This window comes from Microcebus murinus, chromosome 14 (genome assembly GCF_040939455.1).
Source record: "Microcebus murinus isolate Inina chromosome 14, M.murinus_Inina_mat1.0, whole genome shotgun sequence".
NCBI lineage: Eukaryota > Metazoa > Chordata > Mammalia > Primates > Cheirogaleidae > Microcebus > Microcebus murinus.
The window spans coordinates 7,370,329-7,398,134 of record NC_134117.1 but is presented as its reverse complement, the minus strand read 5'-3'; the positions used below and the strand labels follow the sequence as shown (position 1 = coordinate 7,398,134).

At 55.6% G+C, this 27,806-nt stretch overlaps 1 protein-coding gene across 1 annotated transcript; it reads left to right on the top strand.

The window, feature by feature from the left end:
- The first annotated feature begins 24 nt into the window (after positions 1 to 24).
- Positions 25 to 26,706, top strand: GPR26 (G protein-coupled receptor 26). The gene is made up of 3 exons (XM_012781319.2): positions 25 to 692; positions 8,765 to 8,878; positions 20,637 to 26,706. Exons 1-3 carry the CDS (start codon positions 25 to 27, stop codon positions 20,866 to 20,868), a joined length of 1,014 nt encoding a protein of 337 aa, XP_012636773.1. The 3' UTR covers positions 20,869 to 26,706.
- The last annotated feature ends 1,100 nt before the right edge of the window (positions 26,707 to 27,806 follow it).

The following is a 27,806-nucleotide window of genomic DNA, read 5'->3' as shown; positions in this document are numbered from 1 at the left end:
GAGCGCCGGCGGGGGGCGCGCACCATGAACTCGTGGGACGCGGGCCTGGCGGGGCTGCTGGTGGGCACGATGGGCGTCTCGCTGCTGTCCAACGCGCTGGTGCTGCTGTGCCTGCTGCACAGCGCCGACATCCGCCGCCAGGCGCCAGCGCTCTTCACCCTGAACCTCACGTGCGGCAACCTGCTGTGCACCGTGGTCAACATGCCGCTCACGCTGGCCGGCGTCGTGGCGCAGCGGCAGCCGGCCGGCGACCGTCTGTGCCGCCTGGCTGCCTTCCTTGACACCTTCCTGTCCGCAAACTCCATGCTCAGCATGGCCGCGCTCAGCATCGACCGCTGGGTGGCCGTGGTCTTCCCGCTGAGCTACCGGGCCAAGATGCGCCTCCGCGACGCCGCGCTCATGGTGGCCTACACGTGGCTGCACGCGCTCACCTTCCCCGCCGCCGCGCTCGCCTTGTCCTGGCTGGGCTTCCACCAGCTGTACGCCTCGTGCACGCTGTGCAGCCGGCGGCCGGACGAGCGCCTGCGCTTCGCCGTCTTCACGGGCGCCTTCCACGCGCTCAGCTTCCTGCTCTCCTTCGTCGTGCTCTGCTGCACGTACCTCAAGGTGCTCAAGGTGGCCCGCTTCCACTGCAAGCGCATCGACGTGATCACCATGCAGACGCTCGTGCTGCTCGTGGACATCCACCCCAGGTGAGGGGAGCCCTGAGTGAGGGCTCAGGGAACGTGGAGGGGGACGCGGTGACGTGGCAGGGGGCATGGGCGTGGGCATGGGAGTGGGAGGGCCCCCGCCTTGGTGTTGGGCCTTGGGGAAGTTCCTCCCCACCCAGCCGCTGTTTCCTCTTGGGAAGACGAAGGGGAGAGTGGCCATGGCCACGGGGCTTGAGCGGGTCCTTAGAGCATCAGCAAAGCGGGGCCCCTGGAGATGTGGACAAAACCATCTAAGCTCAGGATAGAAGTCACAGAGAGTCAGAACTTTATACTCATTTTATGTTTGTAGTTTTCAGTTTAAACGGCACATGGGGAGGCAGTGGTTCTTGTTCAGTGTTTAAGACATTTGAAAAATTGATCAGGGCTCCATGAGAGGGTGGCCTTGGTGCTTCAGATGCTCCTTAAGAGCTCTTCAAGCCGCCGCTGCTGCTTCGCCCGTCTGCTCTCCGGAGTCTGCACTGCCTCCCTCCACCCTGTGAGCATCCAGAGGGACTCGGTGGTGGGTTTGCAGAGTTCAGGCGTTTCTGTCCCCCCCAGAGAGCACTGTCCAGTGTCGCTCACACGTGGCGCCCAGGAGCCCCTGTAGGAGTGTCACCCTGAGGCTCCTGGGACTAAGCCTGCCCCCCAACCTCCATCCTCACGCTGTCTGCTGTTTCTTGGGAGGGCAGTTGGAGGTGGAGCATGAGTTGCCCGCTGGGAACCCCTGCTGTCAACCCCTGCCGTCCCCAGGAGCCTCTCAGGAAGAGGAGGGGACTCTTAGCTGAGCTGTCCCGAGCTCACCTCGGCTTTCCTTAGGAGAACAGGAAAGTGAGCAGGGAAATGGCTGGTGGTGTCTCTGTGAACTCTGCTATTTTATATCCTGTTGTTGTCCCAGGGAAGGGCAGGTTCCCCTCTGTCACCTGGGGCTTTAGATAAGGGGCACTGGTCCAGACAGTATGGAAGGCAAGGCAAGCCCAGAGCACCAGCTGGGGAGCTAGGGCCTTCCATGTGAGCAGAACCCTGGGAACCCAGGGAGCCTAGGGTGGAGGAGAGAGCTCGGTGCATTGCTAGGGTGTGTGCCTCCTCCAGAACTGAAGGGGACAGACCGGAGGTGTCATTCTGAGCTAGGGCTGCTTCAGTTCTGAGTTTTTCCTACCTGTGATCAATAACAAGCAGTGTTTGAACCTCACTCTGCTGCATGCGGAAGGGCATGCATGCATGTGTTCATGGTCCCCCTCTGAACAGCTATTCCTGGCAATACACTGGACCCAATCTTCTAGCCACAGAATCTTCCCCACAGAATCACATACAAAATGTACATGTGAAAAAAAAAACCAAAAACAAAAAAACAAAATGTACATGTGAATGACTGAGAGCACACAGACACTGGGGCGTGTAAGTGAGGGAGCTCCACACACACATAATCTCATGTGTTCATGTATGACCTGCATGTGTACCAGACAGCTGGCCACATGTACACGGTATGTCAGAGTGGCATGCCTGCACTCTGACACAAAGACATACGTTGGCTCTCACTGCATGTATTAGTGTATGGTTCATTGTCATTCAAGGAAATACTTGCAGCTGCAATTACAGAGCTATTTCCCTTCCCATCACCTAGGGGTGGCAGGTCTCCCTTTGGAGGGTGCATCCCTAGGGCTTGGGCTGGGACCGCTCTTAGAAGGCGCAGGGCAGAAGGCATTAACTCCCAGGATGTTAGTGATTCCTGCAGTGGGCCCTCTCACCATGAGTCTAACATTGGAGGAGGGTTGAGCTGGGAAAGGAATCAGTTCTTTTTTAGACCAGTACAAACCTCATCCCTGCTCTTCCTCCAACTTCCAGAAAAGGAGGGGCCGTGTTCCTTCTCAGCCCCTTCCGGATGGATGTGGGGCTGGCCCCACTCTTGCAAATTCCTCTGGCTGACTCCAGGCCAAATGCCAGATCGGGGTCCCGGGGTCTCAGGAGCAGAGGCAGCTGCTCAGCTCACCTCCAATCTCCTCCCCAATCCCTCTGGAAGGACGCTGACCTCTTCTCAGCCCCAGGCTGCTTTGAGCAGCCCCTGCTCCCAGCGCCCCGGGGGCCTCCAGGCAGTCTTTGGAGAGAGGAAGGGCTTTTGGGGCAGGGGCTGCCCTGGGTGGAGCTCCCTGAGGTTGTAGAATGGTGGCCGGTGTGACAGCCCTGCCCCTTTGGTGAGCACAAACTTGCCCTTCTCTGAGGGGGTGGTCCGCACCTAGTGGGGAGGATCAGCCACATGGGACGGATAGCCGGTCCACCAACTTCTGTCGTGGCAGCTCCAAGCTCTTCCTCCCTACAAATGACTAAGTGCAGAGCTCGCTCCGGGGCTGCCCTGGTGCCCCCAGCCTCAGGTACTAAGCCTCCTGGCCATTTGTGCTGAGAGCCCGTGCCACTCAGCGGTGCTGGTCCTGGGGCAGCAGAAGCCGGCTTGTCCCTCCGGTCAGCCAGGAAGCAGGTGGAGTCTCTGCTCACTGACACCACACTGATGGCCTCCTGGGACTTGATTAAAAGGGACCTGTTTTGGAGATCCAGGGTGGCATTTGTCAGGAAGCTGTCCGGTGGTGCCGCTCTTCCTGCAGGGTGTGCAGCACGGTGTGTAGCAGGCCTCCCAAACCTCAGGGACCCTCTCTTCTGAATTAAGTCTGGGCCCCTGGGCGGCATTGCCCATGCCTGCATTACTGTGGTGCTTTCTTGGGTTACTACATTTCTGAAGCAGCTTGGAGGTTCTCATAGCTGTTACATGCCTGGTCCTCCACCTGCTCCGTGCACACGTTCGGCCCTCCCAAATCACACTCGGGACCAGTCACAGCCAGGCCCTCGCTGGCAGTGCCAGGCCGGGTGGAGCAGTGGGCAGGGAGGCAGCGCCCTGTGCTCCCCGGTCTGGCTGAGGTCGCCGCTCACCAGCTCTGTTAGTGATTCAGCAGAAGCAGAGTGTTGATGAAAAGGACTCAGCATGGAAATCGTGCCCAGCCTCACTGGAGCTTCCTCTGGGGACCCCTGAGGCTCTGCCAGACCTCCCAGCGTCTCCTCGACATCCCGGGAACAATGTCCCTAGGCGCTGGCTGAGCGCCAGGCTGGGGGGTGTCAGAATCGTGGCGCAGCAGATGGCAGCTTCACTGCGCCCTTGACTTACACGTGAGGGAACTGGGAGACCAGGGGGGAGCGGCCCTCGCCTAATCCAGCAGAGCTGGAAAGCGGCTCAAGCCAGTGCTCACGCCCAGGTCTGCCCCTAAGGCCTGCGGATGGGGCAGTAGCGCAAATGGAGGCTCACAAACCATCCAGAGATGTTTAATTCTAAATTAAGCTCACAGAATGTTAAATAGTTCCACCTCCTGCCTTGGCAAGTATACGTTCATCATGGCCTGCAAGGCTGGGTTCAAATTCAGAATTCCCGGACTCTTTGGGAGTCAGCCCCGTGCACTCAGGGGACGGCTGCGCTGGCCCACCTGCCTCGAGGCCCCGGCCCTAACGACACAGCGCTGCAGGCCTCCCTTGCACGAGGTGCACGTCGTGGCAGTTGTGCCTTCACTCTCTGTGCACACGCTGCTCACAAACACCACCCTTCAGGCCTGGAGCCGTGAGCACAGGTGGCATATTCCACCCTAGGCTATGGGGCCAGGGGAGACGCCTGCACACGTTTTGGTAGCAGGATGAGGGTATTTGAACAAAGAATTCTATGTTCCAGGCACTTAAAAATTGATCTAGAATGGAAGGAGGGGGCTCTGAGTGGGCACATCCCCTTGGCCCTATGAACTAACTGTTCATTTCATCGGGGGGGGGGGAGGGGTGGAGGTCTGGACCCCTTTATGTGCAGGGCCCAGGGCAGGGACCCCTCTCACTGGATTTGAGGACAGGACTGTTCACACCACTGTCCTGACCCACCATCGTCAGCTTGTTCTCTTGCTTTAAAAGCCAGAAAACAAATCCGGGTCCCCTGAGTACTCGGAGCATGGGCTCAGGGTGGACTGCAGTCACCTGGAGGTCATTCTGGACCCTGACCCCTTGCAGAGGGCAGGGAGCTGTCTGTGCCGGGGAGGTTTTAGCTGAGATCACCGGGTTCACTGACTCTTCACATGTTCCCAGAATTCGCCATCTCCTTTGCTCTGTGTACTGGAGCCCACGGAGGTCATCTCTTCCACGCCACATGCACGGTGCTGGAGAGCCTGTCTTCTTTTGTGTCAAGGAAACTGTCCTGTCACGGTCTTGGGAACCGCCCCCACCCCACCAGCACACACGAGCACACTCTGGCTGAATGCGCCTGGCCAGGTCTTCTTGGGGCAGCGTTGGGCCTCTCACCCTCTGTGTCACAGAGTCTGCCTGAGAGTCCAAGGACTCCGGGTGCCACCCCCGGGGCCCAGGGACGTTTGAGAATGCTCATCACCCAGTGATTCTATGGGAGGCAAGGGTGGGGGGGGTGCATAGGGGAACCACCCCGGAACTCAGAGTAAGGAGCCCTGGGATAAGGCCTGGTTGTGTCCCAAACTCACTGTGTACCCTTGGGCATGTTGAACACCTTTCTGGCCCCATGGTGTTCTCATTTGCAAATAAGCAAACAGCAGCTGGCAGGGCTGCAAGATTTCAAGGAGCTCAGTTTTGCAAAGCCGTGGTGGTGGTAGTAGTGGTGGTGGGGGAATGACAGCAAGTGCAAAGCAAGTTTTCCAATGTGGTGCTCGGGGAGCAGTGCATACTGTGCTAAAACAATAATCATGATAAGAGAGGGGGCTGTGCCGCTTCGCTCAGAGCCTGGGATGCCCTGCCTCACACACCTCCTGCCTCCTCCCTCTTCTCACCTGGAAAGCAGAGCCCCCGGCTGGGGAGATCAGGGAAGGAGCGATGAGGTTCCCAACTAGAAGCACTAGCCTGGGAGTCAATGGCTGGGTGCTAGCCCCCCTGCACCCCACTCTCTGGGTGGGCAAGTCCCTCTCTTCTTTGAGCCTCAGTTTCCCCATCTGTGAGCTGGGGTGAGTGCACGTGCAGACCTTTCGTACTGTACATGGCTGTGGAGACTAGCTGGTCTGTCCCAGAGCAGAGACATGACCGGCCACGTGGTACAAACCCCAGGTGCAGTATCCACCCTGCACACACCCTCTGTGTCCACGGCACGCCAGCTGCTGTTAAGGTCCAGTGTCCCCAAGGGGCCACACAGCCAGTACGAGAGTCAGGACTTCAACTCCACCCTCCTGATGCCCCGTTTATTCTTCCTGTACCTCTGATGCAGTCTGGTGACAGCGTCTCTCTCATAGTGCATGGGGCAGGAAGAGGTTTTTCAGGGAGCGGGAGCTCTGTGGTTTTGGAGTTCAAGGCAACACTGGAACATAGTATTTGTTCAGTAAATGCATGCTGAATGAATAATAATAATGGTTAACATTTACTGAGTGCTTACTCTGAGTCAGACGCTGTTCTCGGTGCTTTTCATATATTAGCTCTGTTCATCTCGGTACGACCCTACGATAAACCCAATGCACAGGGAGGCTGTGTAACTTGCCAAAGGCTACACAGCGATCAAGTGCTGGTGCCTAGATTTGGACCTTGAATCTGGCTCTGGCGCATCATGCCTACCCACTAGGCTATTAACCAAGAGGGGAGGCCAGGCCAGCTGACATTCTCACGGCTTTACCTCCGAGGACTGTCTTTGCTTTGCGTGATAGCCTTGGGGTTTTTAAGACTCATTTAAAAAATATGTTTTTGAATATGAATTTAGTGCTCACATTTTGGGGATGCCCAGAATGCCCTGCTTGTTTCGGGGGGCCGTGTCCTCTGCTGCCTCAGGACACCTGGCTCGTGTACGGAGTCTCCAGCACCTCTCACATCGTTGCACTGAAAGTTTTAGGGGAAATTTGTTAATATTAAAATGGACAGGCCTCTGATGTGGAGAATAATGCCAACACACTGCACCTAGGGGCACCATTGTCCTGGTTTGCCTGGGACTGGGGGAGGGGGGGTTTCAGGCTGCAGAACTTTGAGTTTTAACACCAGGACAGTTGAGTTGGTCACCTCACTGCACCCAGACCTCCAGGTGGGGACGTATGCCCTCCCCACCTGCATCACCTGCGACATGCACCAGAGGACTGTGGGAGACAACTTTGCAGAAACCCAGGTGTAATGGGAAAGGCAGGAGATTTAAGACCTACTCTTGCTCTGTAACCTTAGGCAACGTCATTCCTCGGTTCCTTCGTGCCCCCAGCTGTATGCTTCAAATTTTCTGGGTGAGATGACACCTCCCTCAGAGCCAGTGATGGCACACGCTGGCTGGTACTGATACCCAAGGCTCCAGAGCCAGGCAGCCTGGGTTCAGATCCTGCCATCCCCTTTGGTGACCAACTGTCCTGGTTTTGCCTGGGACAGAGGGGGACTCTCAGATGTGGGACTTTCCCTTTCAAAATCGGGACAGTCCCTGCAAAAACCGTTCGGGATGTGGGACTCTCATTGCTAAACAGAGACATTCCCAGATAAATGGGGACAAACTGGTCACCATACACCACTACTTACCAACCACATGATCCCAGGCAAGGTTCTCCTTGTCTGAAAAATGGGGACCATAGTGATAGCAGCCCCCAGCTCACAGAGATGCTGCATCAAATAAATAAATAATGTCAACCCCCATCACAGTCCCTAACATGGCATATATTAGCGACTCAGGAAATGTGGGTTGTTATTAGTTTTTAGAAATTAATTAGTAATACTCGTCACGAGTAACACAGTTTCAGCCAGGATGAAACCTATTTGTACCAAGCCTGGCTCCAGTTCCTGACTCTTTAAATTCCTGGAAAGGTGGAAGTCAAGGGGGGGAAAAAAATCCCGCAAGAATTTCAGGAGCCTTCAATCCCATCGAATGTGAAATTGTCCACCTGTGACAGGAAATCTGATGAAGAGGAGTTTTGATTAAGTATTAAAAGGACGGTTCTCCTGGCAGGAAGGGAAGGCTGTCCTGGCATTAGCGACATGCACCAACCTGGCTCATGAATATTCTCCCCGTCGCTTGCTGCTGTTGAACAGAGCGGCCTGTTTTCAGAGCCAGGTCTCTGCCGCCCAGGCCTGGCTCGGCCAAGTGGCCTTCACTTCCCGGGCAGCTGTGTCCACTGTCTTCCTCCCTGTGCGCCCGGAGGCTCTAGGAAAGTCTGGAGCAGAGCGGAGCAGGAACAGGTGTGGTCAGAGGCGTTGGTGTCAGGGAGAGGGTGTGGTTGGAAGCACAGATGGCTCCTGACCCCACCTCGAAGCTGTGTCCCCGATTCCATGGGGGGTAGGGGGGACTCAGGAGTCTCTTAGCTCCCTCACGCGTGGGCTCTGGAGGGATCAAGTGACTCCTCCTTCCATGACCGCAGCATGTAAAGTCTGTAGCCCCAGGCAGGGGTGAGGCTTTGGGATGGAAGCCGCAGGCTGAGGATGTGGAGGAGAGGAAGCCCGGGCCACACGCCACACGCATAGTCCAGGCTGCCCCCGGTGAGAAGGACCAGCTTGGAGTCACACTCACAGGTTCGCATCCTGCCTCCACTCGCCAGCCGGCAGATCGTTCCAACTCCAGAACGCAGTTTTCACCGTAGGCCACGCTGGTAAAAACCACCTGGCGGTTTGCATGCACCTGGCGTGATGGACCGTGGTAATGAGGTAGAGACGCTACTTAGAGCGTGTGGCACGGCAGAGGCACAGCCTGTGGTCGGGCAATGACACGTGTAACAGTGAGTTAATATTCATCTGCACCGACTTGGGCACCATGCCAGTTGCTGTATGTGTTTTGTGCGTTGAATGCATTCACGCATGTATGTGCTTTGTGCATTTAATGCTCAAAACAGCCCTTTGCAGTGTTTTGTTAGATTACACATAATACAGTATTAAAGTATATACATGAAATACGCAATGTATATTATTATGTCACAAATGATGACCTGGAGGCTCAGCAATGTCACTCAGCTTGCCCAAGGTCAACAGCTACAGACCTGAGGTCTTTCTGGCTCCACAGCTGGGTTCCCACGCTAGAGGCCACTGCCGGTGTCCTGCCGTAGCGCTCCCGTCTGCCTTGCCAGGCCACCTGTCAGTCACCTTCTCCCCTCTCTCCCACGCAGCGTGCGGGAGCGCTGTCTGGAGGAGCAGAAGCGGAGGCGGCAGCGAGCCACCAAGAAGATCAGCACCTTCATAGGGACCTTCCTCGTGTGCTTTGCGCCCTACGTGATCACCAGGTGAGCACAGCGGGGCCCAGCGCCCTTTCTCAGTCGCGGCCTCCCCCGGCCACACGTTCCTCCGCGGGGAGTGTCGGGAGTGAGGATGAACTTGCAGGTTTGGTGAAAAGGAAGATTCCCATGCTTTTCCTCTTTAGCTTGGGATTAGTTGGATTAAACTCAGGATCCAAAGGGTGTGAAAGACTCTCCCACTCCATTTCCAAATCGCATCAGCGTGACCCTTATCCCGGGCCCCCAACCCTGGGAGCCCCAGAGGAACGGAGAAGGGGAGAGAGACAGAGGGAAGCGTTGGTGGCAGTGGTTGGGCACCTACTGCCCTCTGAGTGCAGGACAGGACAGCCCAGCGCCCAGGCTCCCCCAGCCTGGACATGGTCAACTGCCGAGTCACCTGTCACCTGCACAGGGTGCAGGGAGCATGCTCTGTGCCCAGCCAGGGGGCCACCTGTCCTACCGCTCAGGGGTCTCCCACTGTCAGGACAGGTGATGCAAGGCTGTCACGCTCTCCCCCAGCTCCCAGCCCCTGAGCCAGCCGGGGGGCCGTTGCCCAGCCCTGGGGCCGTGCGTTTCCCAAGCCCACCTGTCTGAGCTGCAACGCTTCCCCACGTTAGCTAGAAAAAAGAAAGAAAAAAAAAAACCACATCGTTCAATCAGTTTTGCAAACTGAAGGGAAAAGAAAATCCCCACAACTTTGTATCCAAAGTGGCTTAACTATTTGCGAAGTTGGCAATAAAAAAAGAACTTTGATGTCCTGTTAGGAAGTGGATGTGGAAGTTTTCATTGAATCTGAAAAGGTGGATCTGTGCAGGGTTGTGGTTGTGTGAGAGAGAGAGAGAATAAGACACTGAAAACACAGCTCAGCTCCCCAGCTTCCCCCCACATCCTCGGCTGCCCGGCCTGGAAGGCAGCCCCCGCCTGGCTGTCACCAGCATCGTGCCTGTCTCAGGGAGGAGCGGCACCGTGGACAGTGCTGCCTGCCCTCCTGTCTGTCCCTATGCGGGCTGAAGCCTGAATGTGAAAGACTCCCCCACTCCATTTCCAAATCACATCAGCGTGACCCTAATCCCGGGCCCCCAATCCCGGGAGCCCCAGAGGAACGGAGAAGGGGAGAGAGACAGAGGGAAGCGTTGGTGGCAGTGGTTGGGCACCTACTGCCCTCTGAGCGCAGGACAGGACAGCCCAGCGCCCAGGCTCCAGCCTGGACACGGTCAGCCGCAGAGTTGCTGTAACTTCCACCGCAGCTCCCGGTTCTGCGGCCCCGGAGAGTGCCCTCTGCTCCCGGGAGCAGACGCCGCGCCCTGCTTCCCCCAGCCAGCCCCCACTGCTCTCCCCGGACACCCGACTCTAGGGTGCCTTCCCTGCCCTCTGTGGCTCGCTGCTTCCTCTGCTGGTGCGGTAGCAGAGTGGTTCGCAGCATAGCCTCCCTGGGCCCAGGCCCAGCTCCACCTGCCTGCTGTGTGACCTTGGACCAGTGACCTGGCCTCTCTGGGCCTCCAGAAGGGAGTGCAGTGTTGTGAGAGTTAAAGGACACGGACCATGAGAACACGTGGCACAGCCCTGGCGATGACCTCTGTGGTGTTCTCCCTCCCTCTCTCCCTCCCTCCGGCACTGACAGCAGCACCCACGGCCCTGCCCGAGGGACTGGATCAGGACAGGGAGGCACAGAGAGGCGCCTCCTCCCGAGTCCCAGAGGACCAGGAGCCGCGGGCTAATGAGGTGGGCAAGAGCCCTCACGGGAGGACAGGCCACAAGGCGCCAGCTTTAAACTACTGGATTTTTCCCTGGCTTAATTTCATTTCCCAACAAAATTTCCTTTTTTGTTGCTTTTTTTTTTTATTACAGCTTGATTCCCTCTAATAGTGCCCAGGAAATAAGGTTTCAGTAAAATGGATGGAATGGGAGAGTCATAAGTCGATATGCTCCCTCCAAATGGATCTGAGGCATTTAGAGGTTTTACGAATGTTCACGAAACTGTTCATCCTTTATGGGGATGAGCAGCGACTTACCAGGGAGAGAAAGCTACACCCGGGAGACCTCGTGGTCGCCAAGTACAGGGGTGTGAAACCCCCAGTCCCTACTGCTACGACCCCACTGCCCACTGCTGTCGCCATGGCTTTCTTAAATGTTTGAAGGAGCCATCCTAAGAAAATCTCCTAAAACATGCAAACATGCCCTCATTTCATTTCAACACACATTTCTCCAGAGTATTCAAGGGCCCCTGCGGAGGAAGCATGGGTTGGGGAGACCCCAGGGGTCCCCCCCAATGGGGACATCGACCCTATAGTTCTCCAGCCCAGGCAGAGCACCATGTCGTGGGACAAGCTCAGGGTCCAGGGGTTCTGGGGTGGGAGTGAGCTCCCCTGGCTGGGGCTTCATGGACAAGCTTGTGAAGAGGGCCTGGCTGTGCAAAGGGGACTGTCCAAGCAGAAGGGACACGTGAGCCAGGTCTAGAACAGTGTTGTCCACCTCGGGGAGCGCTTGTAATATGGCCCGTCCAAGCTGAGAAGAGCTGTAGGTTTAAAACCACACTGGATTTCTGAGATGTAGCATGACAAAGTATACAGAATTAGTAATTTTTACATCGAGTCCATAGTGAAATGATAAAGTTAAATAAAGTATATAATTGAGATTAATTTCACCTGTTTCTTTTCACTAGTAGGAAATCTCAGGGTGCATGCAGGCCTGGCCTTCTCTCTGTGGGCTGGCGCTGGCCTGCAGTCAGGGAGGTAGGGGTGCGGTGTGCCCACGCCTGCTCCTGGCCCCAGCTCTCCCTGCACCTCTGGCCACTCATGCCATCCTCCAGTGACCAGGGCCCAGTGGGGTCCCCATCCCAGCTACTCTAAGCAGAGCTTCCTGCTCCACCTCCCCTCCTTGCCCACGCCCTGCTCAGTGTCACAGTTTCTCTGGGAACGTAGCCTGAGTGGCCAAGTCAGTGTCATTCTTCTCGGGGCCAGGAGAGCTGTGGGAGGGGACATCGGGCCCCAGGACAGGGCAGCAGGGAGGGGAGTGTAGGACACACAGCCCTCCTGGTGGGTCCCCCTCATGCCACAGCCATGTCAGAACCACCTGCCCTTGACGATGTCCCCACTCCAGCACCCCTTCCATGACTGTGGACAGAAGAGCCCCCAGACCCTTGGGCTTTAGGGCAGTGAAGGCCCCTGGGCACACCCCTGTGAGGTAGACGGGCACCTGTGAGCCTACTCACCCCACATCAGGGCCCCTGGGATCAGATCAGAGCTCCACTGCCATGGCCAGCACGCAGGGCTGCCAGGTGGGACGGAGCAGGGCAGGGTTTAACCTGATTCTTACTCACCTCCGGGGAGCCCGATGCAAACTCTCGCGTCTTCCTCTGAGTCAGGTGGAGAAGTACACACGGATTTCGAGGAGAAATGAACCCATGTAAAGAACAGATCACACTCTCACGAGGGCATTCAGCATAGGTGGGGCTCCCGTCATGCACCCTGGAGTCGGGACACCAGCTCTCCCGGCAGGGACTGACGCTTCTGCTGTCCTTCCCAGCTGCTTTCCGAGCGTAGACACAGCCAGTCTCAGGAGAAGCTGAAGATAGACTCTGCTCTGAAATGTTGTCGAGGATTCAACTTCTTGCAGAAGACGATTCCTTGTGGAAAGCTAGGGCCGTGGGTTTTGGAGGCAGAGCGTCCCTTAGCTGTCGTCTCTCGCAGGGAGGGCGAGCTGGCTGTACCCTGCAGGCCGCCTTGAACTCACTGCTAGTGGCCCGCAGAGCACCCAGGAACAGCAAATCCGAGGCGCGGCTGGGGTTCGTGGAGGGTGCAGGGAATGATGGCGAACGCCTGCCCCACCACGAGGAGGAGAGGCACCTGTGCTGCGGTGTGTTCTTCCTAACCTGGTGCAGCGGTCGCCAGCGTGGCTTCACACTGGACCCACCTGGAGGCTGTAACTCCAGCCCATATGCCCACCTCACGCCGGATTTAAGTTAGACTTTCCCGGTGTGGGCCTGGGCACTGGCGGTCTTAAAGCCCCTCAGGTGACTCTGATGCCCAGTGGTGTTAGATCCTCGGCTCCAGTGCGCCCCACCCCTGTTCTGCTGGCGGGGAGCTCAGGCCTGGGTGAGGGGTGGTAAATGCCTGCCCAGAGCCGTGCAGCAGGTCCATGGTGCCGCCAGACTTCCAGCCTCGGGGCTCTCCACCAGCCCCGAGAGCTCTCCGAAGGGGCTGGGGGTTCTTTGCAGAGTCCGGCAGTCCCCTGCTCTCTGTCGCAGTTCTGTGGCATTAAAGCACTTGGCACATGGGGAGTGACCCCCTCCTCAGGCCCCTCGAGCCGCTGAGGCAGAGCTCGTTGCCAAGCGAGTGTCTGCTCCTGGACACACGTCCACCCGCCGTGCCACAGCCGCCCTTGCAGAGAGTGGCCCTGGGGCAGGCAGAAGCCTCGGGAACAGGGCAGCCGTGGGCCCTGGAGAGTTCTGGGGCTCAGGATCGAGGAGGTCACTTCCTTGGTGGCCAGTATAGGCTATCTTGAGAACAGCAGGCCCTGTGGTGCCTCCCCAACCTGCCAGGTGCTGGGAGATGCTAGGCCAGGTTGATTGAGCAGAGATGTGCGGACCCTGTCCTGGGTCAGGTCCCGAGGTGTGGGGCTCCTGGCCTGGTGGGGTTAATGGCCACCAGGAGGCGGCCCGTGGGTGGAGCTTATGCAAGCTAAGAAATATATTCTGGCAGCAGGTCTACCTGGCGTGGCTGTTCGAGGTTTGCTCAGAGGTTATCCCCCAGGCCCTACAGCGCCCCTAAGAGGCGGCCTGGGTGAGCTATGAAAGCCCCACCATGCAGGTGGGAACCGAGGCTCAGAGAGGGAGGGGCTGCACGGGTCAGTTAGCTAGGAATACTCAGGAGCCCCGGAGCCTGAGCCCAGCCTTGGCCGCCCGGGCCAGCCCCAGGGACTCCCTGCTGGAAGGCTGGCTCTCCTGGGGCAGTGCCTGCTCACCGTTCCCTGCCTCCTCGCTGTCCACAGAAATTAAAATCAAAACCCACCGAGGCAGTAACAGGCTGGTCCTGGGGAATTCAGAAAGGAAAAGCAAGAACAGGCTCTGTCTCTTAAACTAACTCAGAAATGTTCTTTGTTTTTTAATCCTATAAGTCCCTACTCCGTGCTTGAAGCTGTACCAGAGCTGTCCAGGTACCCTCTGTGTTTAGCCAACATCCCCATTTTAAAGATGAGGAAGCTGAGGCTCAGTCAGGTTCTAGCCTTGCTCAGTACCAGTGAGTGACTCAGCCTCAGCTCCAGCCTTGGTCTGCCCAGACCCAGGGCCCGTGCCCAGCCCAGGACACCCGCCGCTCTGCCTTTCCTGTCCGTAGAAAGCATTAGGGTTCCCACTTTCCTCCCAGAGGCATGTGTGCAGGCCCCTGGAGGTGCCACCCACTCAGAAACAGAAAGCTCCAGTGTCTGAGATGATCGAGGCCAAGTCATTCGTGTGTCACTGACACCCCTCATTGAGCTGTCATTGCAGAAACGAATATTCCCCACGGCTCCGCACCAACTGTCTGTCTCCAGGCAGCCGGCCTTGCTGCCTCCATGTCTTGTGCCTTGTAAGTGTCAAGAGCGTGGGTGGCCATGGGACAGTGGCTGGGACGTTTGGAGCTGGCAGGACTGGAGTAGTGAGGAGGAGAGGGGGCTTCGTCTGCCAGTCCTTTGCATTGATGGAGAAGATCCCGCTGGTGGGGAGGGGCTCCCCCATCTAGTCACATCTGCCTGGTACCTTTCTCACCTGGGGAAGCACCATTCTTGGGTCAAGTGTTTAGAAGGACCATGCAGGTCTTCACGTAAGTTCTCACGCTTCCTACTGGAGAATGTGAAGTCTTCATAACCTTTTATGCCAGTCGTTACAACCTCACCTGTCACTTAGTGAACACCTGTCGAGCACCTGGGGCTATCGGGCGTACCTTACCGCATCTAGTGCAGCTCTCCTGCAGGGTCAGTACTGGAACCCTAGAGGTAGATGCATTGCTCAAGGACGTATGGGTACTGAGTGGCCAAGAGTTAAGGGTCGGGTCAGGCTGCTTGGGTATAATTTGGCCCTTGGGCCGCATGACATCTCTGAACACTGAGGAGCAGGCAGTGGAAACACAGAGATGCTCCACATATAGGTTTTTGGTCCTGCTCCCTTTGCCTAAGCACAGGTACCTTGGTGGGAACCCAGATGACACCCAGGCTCCTGTGGGTAAAGCAGGCATGTGAGTTTCTCTGGCAACATGGTGGGCTTGCATGGAATCATCCCCTGACTAACCGCAGTTTGTGTCTCTGGAGTAGGGTCCGAGAGGCTGTGTGCGCTGGCAGCCAGAGCCATTGGCAGATGTGGTTGGCACAGTGCTGACTGCCTGCAAATGCCTCTTGGAACGACCGTTCATGGAACTGCACCAACCAAAGAGCCACGTGCACCTGTGTGCTGGGGCACATAAGACAACAGCAGGGAACATATTTGCAAAGCTCCACCTTTACTCTTAATAGGCGTCTGACACCTCCAACTCACAGCTAGGCCGGCTGTGTCCTCAAAGCCCTGGGTCACATAGACTCTTCCCAGAGTGTCTGAGCAGGATCTGCAGGTCTGTAACAGATTCTCATCCAGAAGCTCTAAGTAAATATTTTCTGAATGAAAATTCACATGTCTGGAAGCATCTGTAAGGCTGTCATCCGTGCAGTGATATATGCTTACAAATAATCATGGTCGTGCTAAGCCACTGGACTCAGGCTTTGGGGTATCTGATAGCACCGTCATTGTGGCTTCTCACAGTAATGGAACCATGCAATAGGAAAGAGGTTTAATGTGCAGGTGACTCCCCAGTGTTAATATTCTGTTAATAAGATGGCTTCTCCATTCTAATGTTTCATGAAAATGGAAAGCTTCAGCTTGTTATTTGCAGGTGTTCAAATATGCAGACAAGGGTCTTCAGAAGTCTTGGAAAAACACTGACTGGGCCGGGTTCCTACGGGGTGCTCCGTGGCCTGTGTTGCATTTGGTGCGCAGTGTGTGTGTGTGTGTGTGTGTGTGTGTGAGAGAGAGAGGGAGAGAGAGACAGAGAGACAGAGAGAGGGAGGGAGAAGGAGAGAAGGGCAGGAGAGGAGATGACGGTGGCACAGGGCCGGTGGGGCAGCCTGGCCCCGGGACGGCACGTGGTTGCCGGCATCCACTGGAAGGTAGAAATCCTGGTTCCTCCACATCCAGGCTGCGTGGCTTTGACAGATTGCTGCCTTGTTTCCGTCATCTGCACAGTAGGCAGAACAATATTGGGGGCACGAGATGATGCTTGTGAGGTAGTGAGACACAGAGCCCCTGGGGACCGCGGGAGGTGCTGGCACTACTGTCCCTGTTCTTGTGTGGAATGCACTTTCCTTGGGGATCCCACTGTGGAGCAGAGTGAGGACATTGGTCTCTCCAGGGGCTCAGAGCATGCCTCTGGGTTCTGGCAAACGTGCCCCTGTCCTTTCTCCAGGGCCCAGGACTGCCCGGGCTGCAGGATGGGAATGTGAGGTCCCTGTGGGTGAGGGGCAAGGGCAGGCAGCTCCTGACCTCATCAGCCCTCAGCTGTGACAGCCACTCAGAAACTCGCAAGCAACCCACACCAGAGGGGCTTGCTGCTGGGGACAGAGTCCCCCGATAAATACCAGATCAAAGGGGTTCAAAGGTGGGGTAGGCACATAGGATCTGGGGGACGCAGTCTGTTGGCATCTGCTCTGTGTCTCACCCTGAGTCAGAAAATCACGCCTCTCTGTGCTCTGTGTCTGATGCATCAGCAAGCTCCGCCCTGCCACTCTTCATGTCCCCCCACACCCCAGGCGCCCCCAGACTTCCATACGGGCAGAGCTGCCTGTACTGGAATCCCCTAAAGTGCCTGAGGGTGGACCCGGCCTCTTCTCCACCCCCAGCTGCCTGCTCCCTCCCCGTGGGGAGGAAGCCGTGTTGGGGCAGGCACAGGGGCACTTTGAGCACGGAAGTGTAAACATCTGCGCTGAATGGGGCCTGGTGGCAGACAGAGGTTGCTCCTGTTCACATCCCAGGGATAGGTGGAAAGTCACCTCGGGGCTTAATGGAAGGTGGGGGCAGGCTGCAGGGATCGATGCTTGTGGGGACAGGTGGGCACAGGCCCTGCTTCCTGCAGGGTGTGGAGGGGGCAGTGCCCTGCTCCTGGGGCGGCCATGCTTTGGCAAACCTCCAGGCGGTCCTCAGTCGACACAGGCCCCAGGAATGGGTGGGGGGCTTGGTGCATTTTGATGCTGGTGGGATCAGGCACCCCGAGCAACCAAACAACCTGACAACCACTCCTGTGTCCCCACGGGGCTCTTCAGGGGGCATCATCACTGGCTAGGGCTGCCGTGACAAAGTACCACACACCGAGCGGCCGAGTGGCTTAGGCTACAGAAAGGTCATCTCTCGCAGGTCTGGGGGCCACAAATCCTCGGTCAGGGTGTTGCTTCCTTCTCAGGGCTGGAGGGGGATTGTGCTGTGCTTTTGCCCGAGTTTCTGGTGTCGATGACACTCCTTGGCGTCCCCTGGCATGTGCCACACTGCCCTGTGCCTCCATCTCACACCTGCCCCTGTGTGTCCAAACTTCCCCCTCTTATGGGGACACCGATCATGTGGGATTGGGGCCCACCCTACTCCATGATGACCTTATATTAGTTATATTTGCAACAACCTTTTTTCTAAATGAGATCACATTCTGAAGTCCTAGGGGTGAGCACTTCAACATGTGGATTTGCAGGGAGACACAATTCAACCCAGACAGGCGCCATGACAAAAGGAAACCAAGTCCTGCTCTAGTGACACCTGAGCCCAGAACGCCCTCAAACGGGGGCCTCACACTGGAGGCTTCGGCCCTGCAAGGGGCCCCCTCTGTCCACGCCTTGGGACCATCGACTCACTATGACTGTGAGGGGAGGGGCGGGGGGAGTCCAGGAAACCAGCCACGCGGAGGAGAAGAAAGAGCAGGGCAGGCAGGCGGGCACCTTGCTGCACACAGTGACTCTGCCCACTGGTGACATGCGGCCGGGCAGAACCCTAATGCCCCTTTCTTGGCAGGGACGACTTTAGGCTTTAGAAAGTGTGAGCAGAGCTAGGCCTGGCGTGAGAAGATGGGCTGAGGCACTCCCTGTCTCAAAGGCCACATCTGGAAGGGACCTCGTGGTCATCCAAACGCCTGCCCAGATCGGGGGTTTGAAAGGAGCAGTTGTGACAATGTCTTCCTGTCACTCTTCTTCCTGCCTCTTCTCGGGCAGAGACAAACGGTGACTTGGCTCTGTCACAGCTAGGATGGAACAAAGGCAGTCACGGCTGGTGCAAGGGTATCCCTGTGCACAGGGAAGCAGCAGGTGGCTCAGCCAGCCGCATCTGAGCACGGAAGGGGCATGCCAGCCTCCCCCTGGCTGGTGGCCGGGGGAGCAGTGTCCAGGCCTGTACTCGCCCAAAGCATCTCTTTGCCTGGAGACCCTGACAAAGGCCAGACACCGGCTTTTCAAAGCAAAAGTTGTCATGTGCACTGTGGGGAGGGGCAAATGACAAAAGTTCTACGTTGCATATAGTGATGTCATGGAACAGGGGTTCTTAGAGCCAGAAGGGACTCCAGAGCTCATCTCCTCCAAGCTGAGATGTGGATCCCTGCACAGCCACTAGCCAGGACTTGGACCCCAGTTAGATGGAGCTGAGTTTCCACGTCAGAGTCCTCGGCTTGCTGCTGAACCTCTCTGAGCCTCAATTTTCTCCTCTGTAAAATGGGAATAATGCTATCTATTCTGCAGGATGATTATGAGATTAGAGAGCGTGCACACAAGTGTTTGGCCCAAAGGAGACACTCAACTGGGAATTATTGTTACTGAGCAGGTGGAGAGTTCAGATTTTACATAAAATCTCTGAGAAGCAAATGCAATAGATTTTACGTCTTCGTTATCTAAATGGTGAAATTTTAAGTTGCTTTGAGTAATTGTACTACATGAAATCTACAGAACCTGCAAATAATAGTTTTGATCTTGCTGGATCATTTGATGCTATTTGGCTCTTTTAATAAATCCTTTTGGGAGAGCCAAAACACTGACTGAATTTAGCAATGTGCAAAAGAAAAAAGCTTTTGGAAAAGCAAGTTGGCACTGCATCGCAACAATGTGTTGGCATTCAGCTATTTCATTCTTATTATTAGGTGTGAATTCTAAATTCAGGGGTTTTGTCCCTTTATATTTATTCATCACTTCTCAAAATAGTTTTCTTAAAAGTACAGATTTCCTAAATGCTAACAGCTCCGTCCCCAGTCGGGCTCCCAAGGACATGAGGCGAAACATAGCCACAGTCCCCTGCGGGGTCAGAGGGCAGGGGCGGGCAGTGGTGCCGACCATGGGAAGCCGAATGGAGGAGCCTCGAGTGGGCTCTCGAGGGTCTGCCCCGGACAGGGGCAGGTCAGCAGAGGACCACACCCCAGCTTTCTCCTTCGCTGGCTCAGAGGCCTGTCCTCACAACCTCCGCCCAAAGAAGGCTCCAGAAAAACAAGCAGATGTTGGCAGCACAGAGTTCCAGTTCTCAGTTCTTTCTCTACCCAGGTCCTCACCTAGGCAGCCCACCAAGCTGAGAGCCCCCACTGCCTTCCATCTGCAGACACCCCAGGTAGAAGACAGGTCCCAGACGCCCCAGTCAGGGAGGCCTGCACCTGGCACGGCCTCCAACTTGCTGTGTGATGCTGGGCAGCCGCTTCCCCTCTCTGGGCCTCCATTTCCTCATGTGACAGTGGAGGGGGTGATTTATGATCTCCGAGCTCCCTCCCTGCTCTGTGGGTCTTTTCAACCTTAGGTTCATGCTGGCCAATGCCCAAATATGGCCAAGGCTGCTGGGCACACTTGAAAGAGGAGACTAAGTGGCTTGATTTGGGTAGATTCCACTGATACAGTGGACGGCTGTGACCTCACAGCCCGGCATCAGCACCCTCAGATGGTGCTGTTCCAGGGTGCCCCTTAGACCCAAGGGTGTGCCTTCCCTTGCCGCTCCCCGCAGGAATGGGGGTCCCTTAGGGTACCCTGACTGCGGCTATTGTCAAAGACCACCAGGATCCCAAACCCAGGGAGAGGCCTTCCTTGCCCGCAGATTCTTTGCCGACACAAGACACACTTGGAGCTTTGCAGGATGTTGTCAAATTCACTCTGAGCCCTTTCTCCCTTGCAACCTCCGTAGGAAGACAGAGCCAGGATTTGAAAGACAGAAGGGGACCGGACTCTTCCAGTTCACGAGATCTTCAAGATTATCTTATCCCACCTTCTTGCTTTTCATATAAGACACACAAGTCCAAGGCACGAAAAGACGTGCCCAGGGCCACGCGGCAGGTCAGCGGCTGAGCTGGAGCCCGAAGCCAGAATAGCCAGCTATCAGCTGTCAACCCAGTTAAGCTTGGGTCTCAGGGTCAGACAGACCAGGGTTCAAAGCCTGGTTTTACAATTTACTGGCCACATGACCTTGGGCAAATTGTTTAACCTCCCGGGACATCTATTTCTTCACGTGTATTAACAAAACGGAGATGATCACATCTCCCAGGGCTCAACGAGATCACACGTAGAAAGTGCTTGGTTAGCACAGTGCTGAGAGCAAGGTAAGTGCCTGACGAATGTTCCCGTCGTCACTGACACTGGCATAAATCGTTGCCGCTGTCATTGTTACTGGAGGAGACGGGAACTAGTGGTCCACAGGGGCGCACACTGGAGTCCTGTGCGCCCCGGGCGGGCCGGCTGTGCCCGCAGTAACGGCGTCCCTGTCTCTCCGCAGGCTGGTGGAGCTCTTCTCCGCGGCGCCCATCGGCTCGCACTGGGGCGTGCTGTCCAAGTGCTTGGCCTATAGCAAGGCGGCGTCCGACCCCTTCGTGTACTCCCTGCTGCGACACCAGTACCGCAAGAGCTGCAAGGAGATCCTGAACAGGGTCCTCAACAGGCGCGCCGTCCACTCCTCAGGCCTCACGGGCGACCCTCACAGCCAGAACATGCTGCCCGTCTCCGAGTGAGGCCCGCGCTGCTCCGCACGGCTCAGTGAGGCGGCGGTGAGCAGAGGGGAAGGCGGGCGTGGGGCCCCCGGGGCGGACGCCACCAGCCGCCAGCCTCGAGCTATGGGGCAAGCCCGGTGGCCCTGGTTCCCTGGCTTTACGGCTCTGGAGCCTCTGCTTCCTGGCTCCTCAAGGGCAGATGTTGGACTGTCCCTATTTGTCACCAAAGGATGACTGTGGCCCTGCTCTGGCCTTTCTCTCTAGAAGCTCCTTTGAGCTCCCTGACTTGCCTGAGGCTCCCCAGGGGCTGGCCCTCAGTCCTGCCACTGTCGAGGACGCAGAGGGCTGGTGGCAGGCGGGGAAGCACGGTGTCCACCTGTTTGCTGGCCACCGGACCCGGGGCTCCATGCTGAAGAAAAGAGGTGGTATCCAGGGGACATTGCCGTCATGCTGAAAGTGAGGCTGGCAGTGGCCGTTTGGCCGCAGGTCTGACGTGGCACCTCTTCTCCACAGGGTAGGGGTGGCTGCTCTAACCCAAATATCATCCAGCTGGTACTAACTACATTGTGCTCAGCTGGGACTCTTGGGCTCTGCACCCAAGGGGACGATGTTTGACAGCTCGTGGCTACCCAATTGCTGCTGACCAGTTGTCTTAGAAATGGGAACTTAGATTCCACTTTTGTCCCTCCCTTCCCCGGAAAAGCTAATGTTTGTGTGTGTAGACAGTCTTGGCGTGGGAATGGTTGAATTGGGTGGGGAATACACGTATTAGGTTCTTTGCGGTCTGGCCGGGAAGTCACCATCTGATTCACATGTCCTGACTGCTGGACTTCAGTAAGAGCAGGAGGAATGTGGCTGGTTGGTCTCCTCTCCCCCGTCTGTGACCTGGATCTGCAGGAAGCCTCTCGCTTTGTCCTACACAACTTGTCCAGCACGTCCTGTGAGATGGACGGGCAAGAACTGGCCTCAGCAGGGACTTAGCCTCTGTGTCAAGGCACTGGGTTCCATTATCTGGGTGGCTTCCTATCCTAGTTTCTGTAGTCTGTCAACAGAAAGTAGGGGCTGGCCAAGGTTTTCAAGAGAGTGACATTGTCATAGAATACCGTAGCTATAGCACACATGCCAATGCATTAGCAGCCCTGTCTCGATTTAATAAAAACCAGGGTGCGTGGACCTCACTTTCTGCCCATGCCGTCTTTGTTTACCATCTCAGATGAACTCTTGAGGGCTAAGAGCAGTTGTTTCTGGATCCTCCGCTGGAAGTGGTCCTGCAGGGTGGAAAGGCGGGGAGCAGCGGAGGCAGGTGGCTCACTCTGTCCTTCCAGCCACTCATGTCTGCAGGTGTGATGGGGAGGGTCTGGTTCAACAGGGAGTGACCAGAGAGAGACTACTGGTTTTTTCTGCCAGGCAGCCCTGTATTTAAAAGCAGAGAAGTGTGTGCACCTGTATTTGAAAAGCTAAGATGTCGTCTTATTAACTCTTAGCTCCTCATTTAGTAAACCACTCAGCCTGGTCTGCCCTCACCTAGTTTCAAAGTTTCCACGAACGCAAGAATGGAGACAGATATAGCTTCCAAATAGGATTTGACATCTTTGAGTTGCTGTCAGAGGTGTGTGCTCACACCTGCTTGGGGGAGCCAATGGGGTACACCCCTCCCCAATTCCATAATCAGGATGCCACACTGGTAGCTTGAAATCAGCCACCATGGGAGCTTTCATACCATGAAAATCAGCAGCTGCTACAAATCAGGCCTTTTCCCCACAGAGAGCTGGTTGTTAAGCACCTACCAGCACAGCACTGCCAGGCATGACTGTGTGTGTTACTGAAATCAAATTGCTCTGGTTCAGAGCCCGTTTGGCCACTCAAGTTTGTACCACGACAGACATGAGCTTTCGTAGAGCCTTCCCAGTGACGAGCAGCTGTTCATCCCCTAGAATTCCACTAGGATTGAAACAAGCAGGGAGCCAAGATGGTATGCACGATTGAATCCAACAAGGGTACCTCCCTTTTTACACACAGACTTTTAAAGTTGGGCACAGAGGAGCAGTGACCCTGCGGATGAGGTCAGTGGACAGTCAAATTCAAGCAGCAATATATATTTTCACCAATTTCAGTTTGGAGGAATAACTCTGGCAGATCCTGTCTGCGTTTGCTCTGTCCTGTATAGGCAAAATGTCACGCTCCTGGTAGCAACTAGATCTCTTTTCTGTCTTCTTCATCTAAGAAGTAAGATCTGTCACCCACAATAGCCCGTAACTTGAAAAGATGCATTTCGTTGTTTTCACTATACTTCTAAAACTGCTTAAAAACCAACCAATAAAACCAGTTGCATTGGTGTCATGCAGGCAGAAACTCCAGATATGTTCATTGATTGGGTTTTTCATTATTATTTGGACACAGGTATTAAAACCCAAGGGGAAATGAGAAGAAAATGACTGCATTAGCAGTCAGCATCGGACAGCTCTCACTCTGCTACAATTTCCTTTAGATAAATGTTTATACTCATCTATATACAGGCTATAAAATTTGCCCCTGGCTTTATTATTCCCAATTGAATTATCTACCTCATTTTGGTAATTTAATTTATCAAATGTAACATTGTTTTCTCAGGTACAACACATAGAAACACTAAGATTTTCAGCATTGAAGTCCAAGGGCCTGGCCCAAACTCTGGTAAATGGTTGGACTTGGTAAAGACATTTAAGAAGCTTGAAAATAAAACCCGTAAAGGGAAGGCTCTCAGATTCCTAAATCTGCAGACGGGGCTCGGTTCCTAGTCCTCCTACACACTCAGAATTTGCCTTTTTAATCATCCTGCAAAACCACTCTAGCTTTCCCTTAGCCCCCTTCCTGAAGGGGGATTGTAGAGCCCTGGGCCCCCCAAGGACGGCCCATGTGCGTGCGTGCTGTGCCATGTGGGCTTTGTGCGTCTCGGCCAGCTCACCTCTCCCAGATGTTCCCAGCAGCAGGCCCGCGTTGACTGAGAAATCAGGCTGGGGGAGGAGGGGAGCTGTCTTGAGTCATCGCAGGCCAACTGTATGTTCTCCTAGGACCCAGCTCAGTCTCCTGTCACCACGAGCAATAAACCCTCTCTCCTCGTGTTTGTGAAGTTAATTTTCTTTTTCACGGTGCCTTTCTTTCTGAGGGAAGATGGAAAGAACGGGCCAGGTTCCTGTGCTGGTTGTCACCTTCTACAAGCTTGGGTGCAGAACCGAAGGCTGCATTGTTAGGGTGTAACCCCAGTGCAGGATGAACTGATTTGCCTGATTTTAATGAGGGATATCTTATCAGGTGCCAGAACCCCCTTGGATCAGCTCATAGCCTTTACACCGTGAGCGCCTCGGGGAAGAAGAGGCCCTGGATGTTTTTGTATCTGGAATGGAGCCAGCGGCTCTTAAACTTTGCTATGCCCAAGAGTCACGAAGGAAGGTTGTCTAAAATGCGGATCCTGCCCGGCCCCTCGGAGATCCATCCGAGCAGGTCCAGGCAGCACCTGGGTTTCTGCATCTTCACCAAGGCCTTAGGTAACTACTCCCTAAGGAGAAATGATCTCGGATGCTTGGATAAACTCTATAGAAAGCTGAGTGTTTCTAAATATCTAAGTTTCAATTGTCTTGTATCTTTCCCTAATTCTCCAAATAGTTCGATCTCCAGCTCTATTCAAAGGCGGGGGCATTGTGTTCTCAGACGGACAAAACTGATCTCTCCATGAAATTCTAAAAACCCCTCTCCGTAAGATTCTGGCTGCCCACCCTGACCTCCCAAGGCATTTGCAAAGCAGCCTCATTCCTTTCTGTGGGGCTCCCAAGTTGTCAGCGCGAGATGTGTTTGGGGTGTCGGCCGAGGATGGCCAGGAAGCCTTGTGAGAGGAAAGGAACCATGGTGTTCAGAGGGGTCCCCAGGGACACTTGCTTGGGTCTGGGATCAGACCCTGCTGGGGCAGCCTGGCAGCGGGAGGAGGTGACATCCGACACCTCTGCCACTACCCAGAGCTTGTCCCACCCTCTTCCCACCCAGCCTTGTACATGGGGAGCTGAGCCAGGCTGAGGCAGGGCCGGGGGAGACAGTTTGGGACGCCAGCCCCTGGGTGCGGGTCTCTTGTTGGTCCCATCCAGCGTGGCTGACCCTTGCTGGTATCCCAGGAACAGCTGGTGTTAATGACAATGGTCCTAACGGCTGGTGTGTACAGAGTAAGGACTAGAGCCCAGGCTAGTGTCTGAAGTATGCTGGGGTCGTGTTTCAGTTAATCTTTATAATGTTTTGATATAGCGCTATTATCATCTCCATTTTATGCACCTGGGAACATTTGTAGGTCCTGAGTAAATGCAAACAGGACAGTCGTCTCAAGAAGGGCAGGCTGGTAAAATGGGAGAATTCCCCAGTTTCACCGGACTCTGGGCAATTCTGGGCTCAGTGGATGTCCTTCTGCCATCAGCAACGGCCCCACTTCTCAGCGCCTGGGCTAACACCCCGGCCACCAGCCGGGCCTTGGGACCCCCCCCCGTCATGTGGTTGGGAAGGAACTCTCTGGACTTCTCTTTCTCTGTGTGTGTTTCCAGCGGAAGAAGCTTAGCAGCAGCGGTGTGCCCAGGAGGCAACACTCACAGCCTCTGAGCCTCTCTGAGCAAAGGCTTTAGGTGTGTGGGGCCCATGGTCTATCTGGGTTTTCCTGAGACTCTGGGCCATCGGCCCCCGTGAGCATCTGCAGCACACAGCACCCCCTAGCACCGAGGTGGACCTTTTAGCACCTGGCAGCCGGGAGGACTTGCACGGAGGACCCTGGTATTGGCGCTGGGCCCCTGGGCTGAGCGGATGTGGGAGACGCTGCGAGGAGCTCGGCCCCCGCACACCAGGGGGAGCGCTGGCTGGGAGCAGCGTGGCCTGTGAGGCCCCCACCTTCCCAGCTGCCTCCCACTTTCTCCCAAAACCAAGTGGCTGATTAGCCCCCAAAGCTTAGTCTGACCCCAGGCCAGCTGCCTTTGCTCCTCTGGTGGCCGAAGTCCTGGCCTGGTCACAGGAGGGTGGCAGGAACCTCTGGCTTGCTCCTGCCTCCATTCAGACGCAGCCAGGGAGGCACAGGCCTCCTCCCGCCTCCTCAGGGTTCTGCAAGCTAGCGGGGACAAGTCAGGGGTTCCGAGGAACGCAGCTGTCCAACTTCCAGGGAGTCCTCATGGGTAGACAGAGGTGGTGAGCACGCATGGTGGCTTCGCCCAGCCTGCCGCAGACACTACTGTGCAGAGCAGCAACCCTCCGGGGCAGCAGGATGTGCACACTCGGCAGCCGTGGGCCCTGCCCCGGAGCCTGCCACTCTGCACACATTACTGAGCACCCGCTCTGTGTGGCCTGTGCTGAGTCAGGCTGGGGAGACGCGTCATTGCTCTACGGGGTGGGGCGCAGGTGCCTCGGAGGTGTGCGCTCAGTGTTGTGAGGGTCAGGGCTGGAGAGCTTGGCTGCTGAGGAAGGAGAGTTCTGGAAGGCTCCACAGAGGTGCTGACATTTGGGTCAGAACATAGAGTAGGGAGGGGGATGGGAGCCTCGTGGTGAGGGGTCTGGGTGGGTCGAGCATAGGTGGGGCCAGGGACGGTGCCAGGTGGACCCTGACAGGGAGGTCCAGTGTCTCCTGAGACAGGTCAAACGCAACCTGTGGCCAGAGGGAGATGACAGAAGTCAAAGTTGGGAGTATCGAAGTTAGATCTGTCTTGGAAAGAAAAGACATGGAGAAAGTCCGTGTGTGTTTAGCTGCCAAAAAAAAAAAAAAAAAAAAAGAGTGGGAGGAAAGAAAATAAAGAAGAGAAGGAAAAAAGGAAGGAAGGAGAGAGGGAAGGAAAGAAGTAGGAAAGGAAGAAAGGAGGGAAGGAAGGAAGGAGGAAGGAAGGAGGGAGGGAGGGAATAAATCGCATCCACTTTGCAGATCATCTGCACTATATGGTGGGGGTGGGGTGGAGAGCTTCATTCATTCTGGAGAAACCGACCACATTCAGCCAGGGCAATCCTCTGACAATATCCTGAGGGGAACAAAGGCGTGTCTTCAGTGGGGAACTGTTGCACATTTAATATCCATGCAGGGGCCCAATGGGCCCTGCCACACCCCCCCAGGAACAAGTGGGAGAATCCACACAGCAGAAATACGGAGCTGGCAGAAGCTGTCCCCATGCTCCTTAGCAATTCAACCATCCCCTCCTTCCCTCGGTTCGCCGGTACAATGTGTCATGTAAATATGTATCTAGCATTTAAAGGTCAGATCTTAAGAATCTAACCAATCTCAGCAGTGCTATAGTTTACCCTGTATACCCATATCTAAGGACTTTTAAAGTAATTTAGATTTTGGACTCAAAGACTACGTGTGCCTCCCAGGGTGTGCGTGTGCTCTTAGGGACACCAGTGCACGGCGTTTCCTGTGTCCTGTCACGCACGCCATTGACTCCACTGTAGTCAGTGTTGTATGTACTCCCTGGCACGGAAGAACTGCCGCCCGTGTTTAATGTGACCAAAAGTCCATGATGCGATGGTTTCAAAGAGCCTAAAACCCGTATTTGGAGACAGGAAGTCCACCTTGAATTGCGGGAGTGAGATATCACTGTCAAGGCCCAGGTCTCAGTTGTACCCCAGACCATCCTCAGGGAATGGGGAGCATCAGATGCCATCAGAGTGACACTCGATTCACTGGGTGACCCTAGAGGGTCAGTTTCCTAAGGACAAGATCATGGTGACCGCTCCTGCCTTGGCTAAAGTACGGCACACCCGGCACCCACAGGCTGCCACTGCCTTGCGTTGAACTCACTTAGTACCAAGCCTTTGCTTGCATTGTCAACAGTGACCGACCCCCCCTGCTCTGAAAACCTTGAATGCCAAGTTCCCTTGCAAACTGAAATTGCTCCAAACCTCAACAATCCTGCTTTACAACAAACACGCAAACACAGGCTCTTTGGGAGGGTTGGGGACATCCATGGAGTCTGCTG

Excerpts from the sequence above, each read along its gene's own strand:
- GPR26 (XM_012781319.2), top strand. The coding sequence starts at position 25 with ATGAACTCGTGGGACGCGGGCCTGGCGGGGCTGCTGGTGGGCACGATG. Across the intron at positions 693-8,764 it reads CTCGTGGACATCCACCCCAG|CGTGCGGGAGCGCTGTCTGG; the intron begins GTGAGGGGAGCC and ends TCTCCCACGCAG. Across the intron at positions 8,879-20,636 it reads GCGCCCTACGTGATCACCAG|GCTGGTGGAGCTCTTCTCCG; the intron begins GTGAGCACAGCG and ends GTCTCTCCGCAG.